General features: G+C 40.6%; 1 protein-coding gene across 1 annotated transcript; it reads left to right on the top strand.

Moving 5' to 3' along the window:
* Positions 1-8,887: 8,887 nt before the first annotated feature.
* LOC142971838 (protein MFI-like) lies at positions 8,888-12,020 on the top strand. Its single transcript, XM_076112533.1, has 8 exons — positions 8,888-8,892; positions 9,696-9,786; positions 9,872-9,964; positions 10,041-10,094; positions 10,197-10,406; positions 10,744-10,874; positions 11,659-11,805; positions 11,951-12,020. The coding sequence occupies exons 1-8, from the start codon at positions 8,888-8,890 to the stop codon at positions 12,018-12,020; spliced, it is 801 nt and encodes a 266-aa protein (XP_075968648.1).
* Positions 12,021-13,006: the final 986 nt, after the last annotated feature.

Genomic DNA, 13,006 nt, shown 5'->3' with positions numbered 1-13,006 from the left:
CGGTGATTCTGGCCCCATTTCCTGGTTTGACGTGATTTCTATCTGGACAATAACATCCGCATTTCCACCTGGTATTATAAGAGTCTGCATTATCTCAATTTTGCCTGCATTGTGATCAGATGTCAATATGCAAATTTACTCATTCTCACTCATAACTTCCTTGCTGCCATTGTTCGGGGCTGTCAATCATGATATCAGCTGTTCTGATCAGCTGGTCTCTTCTCTCCAATAGCACAGCGAAACAATTACATTAGCCTATCATCCTGCTGCTGTCTCTTTTAAATACGATTGTCTCTCTACCTTCAGTACATTCATGCTGCTGTTACGTGCCCCTCCACCTATCCGTCTCCGCCCAATCTTTGCAGATCCATCAGCTTCATCAACTCATCATTCTATCAGCCTCATTAGCCGTGGTGGCTAATGAGGCTGATAGAATGATGAGTGTCTGGGCTCCACGGGAGATTTATCTTGCTGCTGCTCAGGGCCGACGCCCCTCGATTACAAATCTCAAGCGCCAAAGACTCTGTCAAGACTTTATCATCACATATCATCTGTTAATAATAAACAATTATCTGATGTGTCTCTCCTGATTGATATGCTTTTACTTTTAGTTTTTGCCAGGTAGGAAAGTGACCGTTCAACATGTTAGGCTGATTTTTTCTGAAGCATGCGGTCTATTGATCAAATGACCCAGCAAGGATATCCAGATTCAGATCACATGGTAATGAAAGCCAAATAATGGGATATTTGTGACTTCGTTTCCGTGTCTTAAACTGATTAATGAACTAATCTTAATCCTATTCTACTTCTATGTAATAGTCTGTATATCCAGTATATACTGTTACTGAGAGCCTCGTCATTTAATATTTAGTCAACTAAGTGAGCTCCACGGGGACCAATACAGGGTCTAATAACAGCACCACTGCTGCCTGCAGCTTTTTCTGTTATACTGAGGTCTGCAGGAGTCACTTTGGATAAGCATCTTGAGAGCATCTTGTGATGGGATACCACAAGCTGCGACAACGAATCAGGCATCGGACCTCATCCAAGTTTCGTGACCTGGCATATACTCAAAGCGTATCTAGGACCACATTTTAACATGACACACACAGACTCACAAGGTTAAAGCATTACCAGCCACACGCTGGTGTGGAAAAGCAGAAAAGATGAATTAATGATTGTAACTTAAGTTAGAGTTGAAAATCTAACTTCAAATGAAAAACACGTTATTTCCTGGAGATCGTGTACAGCTGTTGTTTATTGCAGGTCAGATAGGTCGCAGACAACCCAATTATGAACACCATTGACACTTTAACAAAATCCCCAAAATGTATTAAAAACACATTTTATAATCCACACATACGTATATGAGCAGAACAAATGCAACTCGTGCAACATTCCCAGCAAATTGAACAAAGCTGCAGGGAAAGAAGACACTGCTAATGGATTCTTCTTGAGAATACTATCAATGCATTAAGCACCATCCCAGCCATTCGGAAATGAAATCAACAATCCAAGCACTCCGTTTGAAGACTGCGGCTTTACAAATGCACCTCGGAGGATGTGTGAAGAATCAATCTTTTGACTGACTGACTGATAAAAGAAAAAAATGTATTTGTGCAGCTTGAAAATGAAATTGAACTGTTACAGTAATAAGGGATTTCTGTTGCATTAATGCAAAGTATAAATAGTGCTAATGAAAAAAATAATCAAGGGTCAACTTGTTGGCATAATTGTGAATATTTATGTATTCTTTAAAGCCCCTTAAAAAGTATTTTTCCATTTCATGTATTTGCATCCATTAGCACGCCATTGAAGTATTTCCTGCTGGTCCTATAGAGATGATAAATGACTTACAACTACAAGTTTCCTCTTCCTTCATATAGAGGATGTGGCTCAGTCTGTGAACTTTGTCAAGAGTAGTTAGACTGCAGACTGTATAACCATTAAGATGCCAGCAGCACCTGCAGCGATACACCGATGTGTTCCTGTTTCCTTCAATAGTAGCCCATTGCAGCTCAGACCTGTCTTCCTGCCTTCATCTGCAGCAGAGCCAGCCTCTCTCTGCTGGCTTTGGGAAGTTCTGCACGGACTGGAAAGCCATTAACAGGGTTGTCTTGCACGTGCCGGCGCTGAGTCACCCATCCTGTGGAAACTCCTCCTGTGTCTGTGTCAAGAGTGACGGCTGAATGTCAACTGAATGTTGACCTTGTCTCTCGCAGTAGCAATTTCCAGCGAGAGACGAGCTTTAGATGCTTCACTTTTTAAAGTAACAATCTGCCCCTTTTGCAGATTTCTATTTGAAATTCCCGACTCTATACAACGACACAACAACTCTCATGTTTAATTAGTCCAAAACTAATACCAATAATTAACAAGGTTTTAGACAAGACCCTATGTATGCCCTATTAACACTATCGGACTGGAATTAAGAGTTACCAAGTGTCTTTTGTTTTGCTGATTGCATTCGCAAAATAAATCATTTCTGTTTGTCCTGAACACCCTGAGTCACCTGCATGTTGCTATTAGCACTTATTAGACAATTAGCACAGTGGGGAAATGCGATACAATCAGTGTCTCTATTCAAACCTTTACAATTGTGATGGAGGAGAAGAAAACATTGTTTTTTGTCCCAGTCAAGGCCATGTTAAAATAGCTCAAAACATGTGGCCCGTAACAACAGCGACTGAGGCTATTTCTGCCTTTTCAGGCTTTATCAAACTCCTCATGAACAGCTTTGAACAAGTGTGTTAATCTTGAACAATGGGGTTTGCCATGACTCAAGCACCTAAAAATAATAATAAAAAAGTATATCTGCACACAATCTGTGTGTGTGTGTGTGTGTGTGTGTGTGTGTGTGTGTGTGTGTGTGTGTGTGTGTGTGTGTGTGTGTGTGTGTGTGTGTGTGTGTGTGTGTGTGTGTGTGTGTGTGTGTGTGTGTGTGTGTGTGTGTGTGTGTGTGTGTGTGTGTGTTGCTTTTGATATCAGTACATGTGAGGTCATTTTCTTAAGGGGAAAGGCCAGTGGATAAAAGCTGCAAAAGGAGGAAGCACCTGTTCTTTCTCATTCAACACACACACACACAAACACACACACACACTGTGCGGCACATTCTATAGTTAAAACAAGAGTCTAAAGCTATGCTAGCAGATCTGTGAGGCTGTGCTTTGTGTTTGGCCTCCAGCTTGTTTTCAGACTTTTTACTCCGACCTGCCACATCTTTTGTTTCATGAAACGCTGCAGAGACTTTATTGCACTCTTCATTATAGATGAATTTGCACATTTTCGGACATACTCACTCACACTCATGGTGCCAGGGATGAAAAGCCAACACTCAGTCGGGGGTGCAGTCATATAGAGCTATTGCTGAAATTTACTCTGTTTTTACCACTTACAGCAAATTAATATAAAAGAGAATGTATAAGCAAACCGCAAAATGCATGCTTGCGGTTAATTTGCAAACATGTCACACTTTGAAAAAACGAAAAGAGTCCAGCTTTTCCGTTCCATTTGTTGCTGCCACAAGCGCAGTTCTGTTTAGGAAGCTTTCCCTTTTGTGGGAGAAATGTGTTAATGAGTGATACACTCCTGCTGTTTGCTTTTCAGTGGCACTGGGGTGATCCAGGGAAATAAAGGCACTGTCTCTCCGGGTAGCATTAATGAAGCACACAGTACACTGGTATTATTTCTACACTGGTTTCCATTGTGCTGGCCCTGAAGGTACCCCTATCTGAAAGAATCGGCACCACTTTTCCTCGCGGTAAATGAGACTCAATACACATGATATGAACTCAAATCAATGCATTCACCTCAAGACTTAGCTGCTATTTTGACCGAATGTTGAATATATTATTATATATACAAGTTTAATATTCAAGACGTCACACTTCGCTGGCCACATTTATTTAACAACCAAAAGGCCCAGAGAGTCATTCTAAAAAAACATAATGATTTATCAGTAGGAAGTGGCAACGAAGACCCTCCGAGGCCGCTTCGTCTACTGCCGAATATTTGTTTACGTTCAATTACATTCATGGTGGAAAACAGGAAGGCTTTGCCTAACGAAGCCTCGATTCCTGTTGGGCTTCTGCTTAAATTAATCATAATAACGAGACAAAGAGGCAGCAGTCTCAGACAGGCTTCTTGTGGTTTGTGATGATGTCTGCGTGCATGTGCGAGTAAGCGAGTGCGCGTGTTTGACTGTTTGCCCGTGCAATCCCTCTTGTCTTGTCGGCATCGACGTGGACAAAATAAAGCTATTGATTGCGTACACCTCCACCTGGTGAATGTGGAGACGCACACACAGACGCACACTTCCAGCATGATTACAAGCTTCTTGAAACAGTTGTGCAAGCTGTGATTACATGTGTATATACATTTAATATACATTTAAAGGAGACGGCAATTAAAGTCAGATTAGCCTCTGCTCCTATAGCTTCTGGCTCTTAGTGGAGGATATCATGCAGCAGATAGCATCATTAATCAGTCTGCCCAATAAGCTGAGACATTTCTCCGTCCATATTCTGTGTATCTTAATTGTGCAGGGCGGTGTTGTTTTAGCTAGGCCTACTTAACACTGTAACCAAGGTAAACACTACACTGGCTGTATAGGGTAAATAAACAGACTGTAAAAACATTGCAGAGGTCACATTCGCGCAAATACCATGATGGGTAAAATGTACTTTGCATTCAATCTGATCGCTCTCAGTCATAGTAATACTATCAAATGTAGTATTTGGCAGTAGCCTACTTGCTATCAGAAGTTAGTCGCAAGACCTGTTACAGACAAACATATGATGCTATGATAGAATCAAGTTCAGACTAGAAAAGAAATGCTCTTGAGAATTTTCAGGTGACTTTAACCACGTTCCTGCTTGGTTTTGTACAAGTACAAGTATCAGGGGATGACAGGCACCATTCTCAAGGAGCTTATCTCTTTGTAAAGCAGCACAGCAAATTGACAGCTGGGATGAAAACCAGAGTGACTGGGTCACCAGGAGGTTGAGAGAGAGACAGAGAGAGGGGAAGTAGGCATACAGACAGCAAGTGAAAGACAGGAGACCGATAACAGCGAGTCAGAGAGCAAACAGACAGATGGAGGAAGTGTAGATACAGTAGGTAAAGATTGACAGGCTCCTCTGAGAGCCTGTAGGGGAAAAGAGAAGGGAAATAATAATAAAAAAAGGCCAATTAGTGTTCAATCAGTTACTCTATTTAACCTGAGATGAAGTGAGACACATTAATGGAAGCTGCATGTTGCCTCAGACCACTGACGGCAGACACAGTGCTGTAGCTCTCTAGAAGACGAGGAAGTTAGGAGGGTAAAGACACACAAGGAAAAAAGGAAAGGAAGGAAAATGAGCAGACTGAGGAGACAGCGGTGAAGCTAGTTGGATGTATACTATTCGTTTTTAATGTCTGCTGAAGCTTGAATTCATACTGTTACCTTTTTGAAGAAGAAGCTGGATGTTTCAACCATTTGTTGATTTATTACTTTGAGGGAGTTTTGACCTCTCTGCTCATTTGGTAGGTTTCCTTTGTTGTTACAGCTGACTCAGTTTGTTGGGAGGCGTGTCCTGTGCAGTCTGCCTATTGTAGCCCGTCATTTAATGTCAAGACCATCCCAGCCCTTATACAGCCCATAATCACAAATAGTACATTTTCCTCAAGTCGATTTACAAGCTGTACAGCATGCAACATCCTCTACCCTTAAACCCACATGTTTGCAAATTATTTTTGATGATATGTAAATACAAATGTGAGTATATGTATGTATAAATAGTATATACAGTATAGGGGGAAATAATTAAAATCATTATTTATATAATCATGATTTGTTATATATGATAGAATCTTTCCATGTACCTGCTTGACTGCAGAAGTATGGGGCTTTAAATAGCTCTGGATGGGAATCACGGGCACTGATACTATTAAGTTCACTCCATCCAGATAATTGCACTGATGCTGTTTAATTCATCATGTCAGTAGATGGATGCATGTATGATGGATGGATACTGCCAGAGTAAATGGGTGCATCATTGGTTTTAATGTCAAAACTCATTGTACAAATCCAAACCAGTATTCTGTACTTCTTGTAACACTGATGTTTTTACAGATGTCGTTACACTTTACACGTGTGCATTAGTCTCATACTAACCCCTGCAATTTAAGGCATGAAGGGCTCCATGAAGTGATTGATGGTGTGTTCGGGTTGGTCTCACATCGATGAGGGTCTGGAAAGGCAGAACGTCTCCATTTGAGGGAGATCATTAACATGGCTGTCGTCCCTCCTGGGCCCTGAGGTAAAAGCCATTTTACAGATTGTTTCCTAGCAATCAGCAATCAAAGGAGGAAATGGCACAGTTAGTATGTGGCTGATGAGGAGTGAGTAGGAGAGAAAATCATTCAGCGACACGCGGGCTGTCTAAATATGGAACACCTAGTTGACATTCAGAGTTTATATGAAAATGATGACACGCATTGCAATGGTATGAATATGAATGTTGTCCTTGTGTCTTCCTGTTCTCATCAGTAGATGTGCCAGGGACAGGTCAAGGGCAGCATAAATTGGTCAAGACATCTGTAAATCAATCAGAATCTCTATTTCTTATTCCACACATACAGAGATCATTTTCATTCTGCTACAAACCCTTCAATGGAGAAGATTGAAACACTGGTATTGGAGTCAGTGTGTGCAGATCACAACATTCGTCTCTCCTCTCCCTCCATCTGCTCACATTTGATCTGAGGAGAAGTTTAAAAAGAAAGCGTCTTTTCATCAGGTCTCTGGCACTGTTTCAGTGGGTGTTGCTCTTGGCAGCCAAAGTACAAACTAATGGATGTAAAATACAAAGCTATCAATAAATTAGTAGAGCTGTGTGTTCTCATCACACGGGACAGGACAGAAATGTCAGCTGTATCAACAGCAAGCCTATATGCAAAGCCAATCTAATTTCACACTCATTTCACTTTTATAAAACCGATTTGTCTCACACATTCAGAAATGTATTGTACTGTCTGACAAAAGCTCCTTTCCCCTCTACCGCCTTCAGAACACAAATTCAGTCAAACCCAGCCAGTCAAGCCAAAGGTCTACAAAATATTCAGAAGGCAAGGCAAGTTTATTTGTATAGCACATTTCAACAACGAGGCAATTCAAAGTGCTTCACTTCTAAATCCAAATGTAGTTAACCTTGTGTAAAAAAAGTAATATTTCAGGAAAATATTGTCCGCTATGTGCTGGAAGTCTGAGAACCAGACTGATGCAAATGTCTGCCCTTGTTAGGAGTCAGGATGACAGAGCGTTCCCCCTGGAGAAAATAAACAGACTGAAAGAAGAGGCGGAATTCTGCTTTGAAGAGACACGGACTGAGTTTTGTTACGTGTCCGCAGGCTTTGGTGAGGAAACACAGGACATTTGCATAATGGACATCATCTGTCTAGTTGGCAATTCTTACCAGCAACTGTTTTGGTTCAGAGTTTCGAGCACAATTAGTTTTGGAGAGCAAACAATACTTTCTCCCAAGTTATCTGTGAGCCACGAAAATGTTGCTACCTTTGCAAATCCAGCAGCTCAGAAGAGAGTTTCTGACTGTGGATTCATCTTCCCTTTGATTTAAAGTGTTTGGTCTGAAACTGTCACGGCTGATTTGTTTTTGTATACGTGACTGGATTCAGCTATAACTGGGCTGATTCAGTTTGGCACACATGGTTGGTTGGAGACAAGTTAGTGACTCGCCTTAATAACATTTAATCCATTGACGACATGAAGCGCCAGACTTTATATAGCCAAGAAACACTGCAAATGGATTGGCCTTTGAGGGGCTGGTGCCATGAGAAATGACCTCATGTGTTCTTTTATTTCCAACAACAAGCACTTTGAAATGATTGTCAATTCAAGTTCACTGCCATAAAAAAGAATACTGATGATGGTGAAAATGAGAATTAAAGACTGCAAAACATGATCATGGTTTGTGTGTGTGTGTGTGCATGTCAACATGTATGCTTTTGAGTGTTTCTTTACTCTCTGTAACACTCTCTCAGATTTAGATTTCTACATTCAGTCATTACATACTCATAAAGGCACAGCCTGTGTCATGTGTAATGTGAGAGTGGTGGGTAGCCATATAAGCTACACCGTTACTTATTAAAGAGCTCCATCTAATGGCCAACAGGTAAAAATGTCATTTATTTACCTTGACCTGCACTGAATATAAATCAGGTCTGTTTTCCTCTCAGACGCTGATAAACCAATTGTTCTTTATTAAATAATCACTCCGGGTTTTTTTTGTGTGGCCCTGGTTTGTTCCTAAAGCGTTTAGTGAGTATTGTTTAAATTACTACCTGATGTCAGATGATTATGGATTAAAAATAAGGGCCACACATTTGTGGTGGTAATAGACAGAGAGGATGCCTTGAAAAACAAGTATTTTCATAAGGCAGAAAAAGTCAACTAAGTGTAAACATCTTCTCAGCTTCTTCCAGTCAGGTCCTGAATTTGACCCATTCAGCCACCACAACTTTCTCCCTACATGTACCGTTTCACTTGTTGTACTACTGTACTTATTAGCCATTCGACAAGCTAACTATTGCTAAATTAAGTAGCATATTCAACTTTGCCAGGTGTAGCTTCCCTGTGACTATTCTCATAGACACTCTGTTTGTATAAATATCACAAGGTGTGTAACATATTTTTGCACAAGGGAATGAACAGGTATTTGCTAAACTCGACTGTCAACAATCACTTTTTTTGGGAGAATATACCATTAAATGTAATGATTTATTGCAGTAACACATACACACTCGGTTGCTAGGTAACCTCATGAAATACCTCATGAGTCAACTCGTGTTAGCGAGTTGAAGACATACCTTCTAGTACAGACCCATCATGAGGTAATGCTATTGTTTTCTTTTGTATTTGACTGCGAATGCAACATTTTAGTCAGGGTACACTGTTAAATCTATATTGAATCAGGTTATTAAATACAGTGTGTAACCTTTTTGGTTTTATAGTTTTTTACAACGTCTTAGCGTTCTCTAACGTTAGCTAGATTAATTCACAGAATTATTCTCTAAACTATTTCTCCAGTTATTGCCACTTGGAGTTTTATTCCCTGAAAAACGATCATTACCGAAGGACCTCTGTGGCATATGAACCCATTTAACATTAAATGCATTATTGAATTATACATCACAACAAACAGTAATGCATATATCATATCTTGTCAATACATTTCTTGGGTCCTATAAGAGTTTGTATTAGCATTTTAATGTTGTAGCGGATGAGGTGGAGCTAATTTTAACTACATTATATCCTGTTGGGTAGATTAATCTGTAACAATAGATCTAATTTTATTAAAATGACCACGTTCTGTGATTTTAATTTGTGAGAAAACAACCAACTATAATTGTTAATAAATGCAGTGTAAGCAGTATATTATTTCCCTAATATAGTGGAGTTGAAGTATGAAGTAGCAGAAGATGAAAATACTTCGGTAAAGTACGAGTACACACCTCCAGATTGTACTTGAATACAGTACTTGAGTAAATGTGGTTACATTTCACCAACGGCAGTCAGAAAAACCGGGCTCCTCACAAGAAACATCAACGTTTTAGTAAAGTTACATGTTGCTGCACTGTCTGCCTTCTCCCCTCCTCATCCTTTTCTCTCTTCTCATTTCTCAATATTCCTCCAGCTTACAGGAAGAGGGTCCCCAGGAGCCGCAGCAGGAGACACTGCGGCAGACAGCAGCCACAATAATTCAGAAGACCTGGAGAAGACATGTGGTGGGTGCTGCTGCTGTGGGCGCACATGCACGAATGAAAGCCAACAGGCATAAATTCAAACATAAATTTTCTTCCCAAACTGTAGACCAGAGAGGTCTTCAAGTATTTCAAAGAGCTTATCGGTCATTGCAGCCAGCAGGATCCCCAAGCGATCCTAAAGACTGTTAATCCTCGAGAGGTAACGGAAATAATGCTCTCTGTTAAATGAAAACAACAAATAAAATAAATGGTGAGATTTGATTTTCCTGTGGCAGGCTGAGTTGCTGGATGGTGCTGCTGGTGCGTGCATAAGATTTCGACTCGGAGGGGTAGGAACTAAATAGGGAGATAGCGGTAAATCACTCAACAGCTTTGTGATTATGATAATGCACACATACTTCCTAACATCTTCCTTTTGCCTTTGCCTTCAGATTACCTTTCCTCCCAACATCTATTATAAGATCTTCACCCATCGACCCATCACAGACTTGTGTGCCAGCAGCCCAAAGGCCTACACCCAGCCAGGCCTTAAGAAGCCTGTGCCCCGGCAGACCAACAACGGCTGGCCTCTGATGCAGGAGGACCGATCGGGAAGGTACCAGCGCATGGAGAACAACAGCTGGAGGCTCTTCTGTAGCAAGGTGAAAAACCTGTCAGAGTAAATGTTCTCTTCTGCCCGTTATTTGTACAAATATTGGTGCAGAAAGAAAGATGCACTACCAATACAAGGTGTAATTTTGCCCTTTGTGGCAAGAGTCTGACTCAGTCTTTAAGAATAGATATCCAGCTACAACAGGCATTTTATGGCAGCTTTTGTCTTCATCATAGTTTGGTGGAAATTCAGCTTTATGAAACATAATGCTCTCACAAACTGTTTATTTAACAGAAAACAAAGCCAGACATGAATTATCTTGACCGCCACTAAAAGCAGATGTTTTAAAGTCAGTTGTATGTGCTTCCTCTCCATCTCTCTGATAGGCGGTTCCCATGAGTGAGCCCAAAGAGATTGAGGCTAAAGAGAAAATGGATTTTCACTATTCCATGTTGCAGCGGCAGCAAGATGTGGGCAAGTGGCGGAAGAAGAGGAAAATTGAATGGCTAAAGCAGATGTGAGTTTCATATATGTGTCTGTCGCTTAAAGCAAGTCTTTTGCTGTGCAACTGCCGCTGGGGCCTCAAGTGGTGAATACAGGATAACAGTAAATGCTAGCCTCAGTTTGTGTCTCTTGTGTTTTAATTAAGAAATTCCAGTCACGTATACAAGCATCAGTTTTTCTGAAAGATAAATTCCTGTTCCCCTTTGAAAACCCTAGGTCGATTTACAAAACATTGCTAATTTGATGGTATATTGAAGGTTGTGATGCTTTAATCCATTTTGCCAGAAATGACATAGATAGACAAAAACAACTGTACAAGTTACTGCACAAATGAATTAAGGGCATGTGCAATTTTTGGGTTCTATCTTTGTTTAGATCAGAAAATGGATTCACAAAACATTTTTATCATTCACCAAACGGAATAGTTATTTTATATTGATGGACAGTTTTTTTTTTAGGATTCTAGAAATACCTTGAAAATAGTCAAAAATGTTGCAAAGGGACCTTACAGGTTTGTATCCTGTAGGGATAGCAATGTTGTCCTATGGGTCTTTGGTTTGAGTGAGTGACTCAAGGATTAATATTATTTCTAACTGATTTTTTTGTTGTTCTTGTTAATACATGACAAGTCTGCAGTGAAATAAGTAATCTGTTTCTGTTCATCTTTACAACTTCCAAACATTTTAATCTCCTTTTATGCTCTTTGTTCTTTTACAAAATGTGGAAATACACATCTGAGGCAGGGTCGCGTGCAGTCTTGCGTATAAGTGTGTCTGTCCTCTCTTTGTTACATACAGGTACAACCAGGGCCGTCTGCAGACTCACCCAGTGGTCAATTCCGCCCAGGAAGTGATGGACGCCATTGAAGAGAGGGGACATGATGAGATACTGGACCGGGAGCTGGATGAGCTGATGGCCTGGACCAACGCTATCAACTTTGAGGAGTAAGATCCACTCCTCACTGTCAGCTAGTAGACAGCGAACCTTTGTGACTTTCTGTTGAAGAGACCGGTTTTAATTCAAACTGGGGTCAAGAAAATGTTGTATCTTTATCATTTTGTAACATATTTTGCTCTTTTTCCTGTGCAGGTACTTGCAGGAGTGGATGTGTCTGGCCAGTAGTCCCTCCTCTAAGCCAAGCAAAGGTGAACATCTGTAGTGATGGCAGCACAACAATTGCTACTCGTGGCTTTAAAGTATTTGCTGTAATGCTGTTTAAATTTATTCCAAATCATTTTTGAAATAATAAAGTATGATCAATGGGATTATCTTATGGTGATGTGTGTTATTGCATTAGTTAAGTAGACTTTATTCAAATAATTATTTCTGTTTCGTGTCATTAGAGTGACTGTGTATGTGAGATGAACTCCTGACCCAGAATAAACAAATCTATTATTGAATCTCTGTGACATCTAACGAGATCAAACTGATTACAACTGGAGACATCTGGCGCCCACATAATGTATTATGGGGGCGCGAGGGGGGGGCGATTTCTCCCTGTGTTCAAAAGTTATGGACCTAACGTGTCTAAAAATGACCTTGGCGATCATAATGACGCCAGTTGTCAATACTGCACTATGTTAGCATCTGGCAAAGCGTCGTGTGTTCACTGACAGTAATGTATTGAAGCCAGGAGACCGAGCTATCTTTACCGTGCCCTGAAAACGTGGATTTGCTCTGTTTTTGTTTGACTGCATTTCATTAGTAACAGCTAGCGATACGTTTAGGCTTGTCAAGCCCTTCGTCTAGAGGAGACTTCAGGCTTTCTAACGATGTATTGCATATGCAAATTAACCTTTCCTGGGGGCGTATACAGTCACGCGTAACCGTGCCAACTGCACGCTCCGCCATGCGCTTTAACGCACAGCAAGTTTGCTACTCACACAGACCACGTCTTCGACCATAGATACTTCGTTTTTGCAATTTGCAATGGCTAAAAATACAAGGAAAACTAAGTATTTCGTCAAAGAAGCACTCGAAAAGAGTTTTCAGGATTCCTCCGACAGTGACCTGGATTATGCCACAGGCGAGGAGGATTTGTTCGTGCGTCAAATTGATCCGGTCATAGACAAGTAAGATTATTCATATCACGGCTGGTTTACCCTATATTTATTTCATGTTTCACATGTGTTATATATCGTTATG

This window comes from Anarhichas minor, unplaced genomic scaffold (genome assembly GCF_050575085.1).
Source record: "Anarhichas minor isolate MPS153535 unplaced genomic scaffold, ASM5057508v1 ptg000050l, whole genome shotgun sequence".
Taxonomy (NCBI): domain Eukaryota; kingdom Metazoa; phylum Chordata; class Actinopteri; order Perciformes; family Anarhichadidae; genus Anarhichas; species Anarhichas minor.
Note: the sequence above shows the minus strand (reverse complement) of the source record. Positions and strands in the feature narration are given on the sequence as shown.

Excerpts from the sequence above, each read along its gene's own strand:
- LOC142971838 (XM_076112533.1), top strand. Across the intron at positions 9,965-10,040 it reads AGACTGTTAATCCTCGAGAG|GCTGAGTTGCTGGATGGTGC; the intron begins GTAACGGAAATA and ends TTCCTGTGGCAG. Across the intron at positions 10,407-10,743 it reads GGAGGCTCTTCTGTAGCAAG|GCGGTTCCCATGAGTGAGCC; the intron begins GTGAAAAACCTG and ends TCTCTCTGATAG.